At 62.5% G+C, this 1846-nt stretch overlaps 1 protein-coding gene across 1 annotated transcript in view; it reads right to left on the reverse strand.

Annotated features, from left to right (window-relative positions):
- The window catches only part of PIK3R2 (phosphoinositide-3-kinase, regulatory subunit 2 (beta)), a 10501-nt gene that overhangs the window by 6210 nt on the left and 2445 nt on the right, over positions 1–1846 (reverse strand). The window contains exon 2 of the mRNA XM_010287415.1: positions 364–456. Coding sequence (XP_010285717.1) covers positions 364–456 — 93 coding nt within the window. The remainder of the gene's footprint in view (positions 1–363; positions 457–1846) is intronic.

The raw sequence follows: 1846 nt of genomic DNA on the forward strand, positions 1-1846 counted from the left end.
CCTTGGCCCACAGGACACCTGGGTCAGTGGCCCCGTTTCTCCCCCATGGCACAGATCCAGGCTGGAAGTGTTTCCCAAACCCCAGCACCCATCCGGGGTGTGTAGGCGCCCTGTGTGCAGACCCGGCACTCTCACCCCAGGCCTCTGCACAGGACAGAGCACTGGGGTCAAGCCCAGCTCTGGGGAATAGTGGCTCAAGCCAGGGAGAAGTGGGAGCCCCACCTTCTGCAGGCAGCTGCGTCCTGCATGTCCCACGGAACTCGGTCCAATGCCAACAGCTTTTTAAAGACAGCTGCCTGCCCCCTGCCCTCACCATGTGGTTTTGGGGGGTATCAGCCCCTCAATTCTCAGCACCCCCTTTACCTTTCTTCTCAATAGCTTCCACAAGCTTCACCAGCAGCGGCGGTGCAATCTCAGGAGGGCTGAACTGCTCCTGCAAGTCTGGGAGAGGAGACCCTGGGGGAGAAAGAGGGAAAGAAGGGGTCAGCCCCAGCTCAGCCCTCAGCAGATGCTCTGCAGCGGAGCTGGGCTGGGGCACAACCAACGCCGCTCCCAACAGCAGCGTCCGAGAGCAAGGAAAGCCACAGCCCTCGCGAACACTGCACGGAGGCCACGGGAAACCTGCGAACCAGAAACCAGCACAGCTCTTGTTAAGCCTGGCCTTGCCCCGAGCCCCCGACAGGGTGTGCACAGGGGGATCCCTGCCGCTCCCTGCAGAGATTAGGAGGCAGAGCCTATTTCCCTGGGGACCCCGGCACCCCAGGCAGGCAGCGCAGGGGTTACCAGAGCTCCCGGAGCTCAGGCCGGGTTTGGTCCCTGCCCAGCACAGGGCTGGTAGAGGAGCACAGCCAGGGAGCTCGCTCACGGTGGTGAGCTGTGATTAATCCAGCAATTCAGACAGAATGCCATGTCAGCAAATTCCTGCCCTTGATTGCTTGTTTAACATGGAAACCAGCCCTCTGCCTCCCCCTCCCCGCAAGCCCGCAGCCTCTGTGCGAGCTGTTACAGGGTGCAGACAGCCCACGCCATGGGACTGGGGTCTCCCCCTTCCCCAAGGGATCTATGGACCCACATTGGGTGGCATTTCACTGCCACCTCCAGAATTTCTTGAGGTCCCAGCTCTGCGCACCCCCCTTCCCCTGTGCTGGAGGGGCGACGCATGCTGGGGCAGGAGCACGCAGGCCCGGCCAGGCAGCTGCCAGCAGGAGGTTTGCCGAAGGATGAGCAGTGCCAGGTCCTTGCTTGCTTCTAATTCAGCACCAGCCAGTGCAGGAGGCTCCTCCGAGCTGGTCCACAGCACCAGGCAGACCCTGGGGAGCCCACAGTCGGCGAGGACACGCAGCACGCTCCATTCTGGGGAGGCAGAGCCAAAAGGCTGCTTCCCATTGCGAAACAGGGCTCTGTTGTCACGGATCTGACCCGAACTCGCCTGGTGTGGTCTTGCCATGAGGCGCAGCAAGCTGAAACTCCGCACCCGGCTGAGCCTCCTGCACCCACAGCCTCTTGAGGAGATGAAGCAGCCTTTGACTCAGCAGCTGCAGAAAAGGGCGCAGGGGAGCAGGCAACCAGCAGTTCTGCAAGGGCCCATGCTGCTGTGGGGGGCAATCCCCCACCAGAGAGAGCCCCTGGGCATGGGAAGGGGCCCAGAATGGTGCTGGTTGGGGTGGGGAAGCTGCAGGCAAGCTGCCAGGCTGGCAGCTCTGGGCCTGACCCTTGGGAAGGGCTGAAGGGAGAGTAAATACTGGTGCTGCCCACGTGGCCTGGCCGGGAATGTGCTGCTTCAGCAGGCAGCAGCCTGCCTTTTTTTATCAGGCAGCCTTTGCCGGAGCCAGCAGCGGCTCCCCAG

This window comes from Phaethon lepturus, unplaced genomic scaffold (assembly GCF_000687285.1).
Source record: "Phaethon lepturus isolate BGI_N335 unplaced genomic scaffold, ASM68728v1 scaffold31505, whole genome shotgun sequence".
NCBI classification, from domain to species: domain Eukaryota; kingdom Metazoa; phylum Chordata; class Aves; order Phaethontiformes; family Phaethontidae; genus Phaethon; species Phaethon lepturus.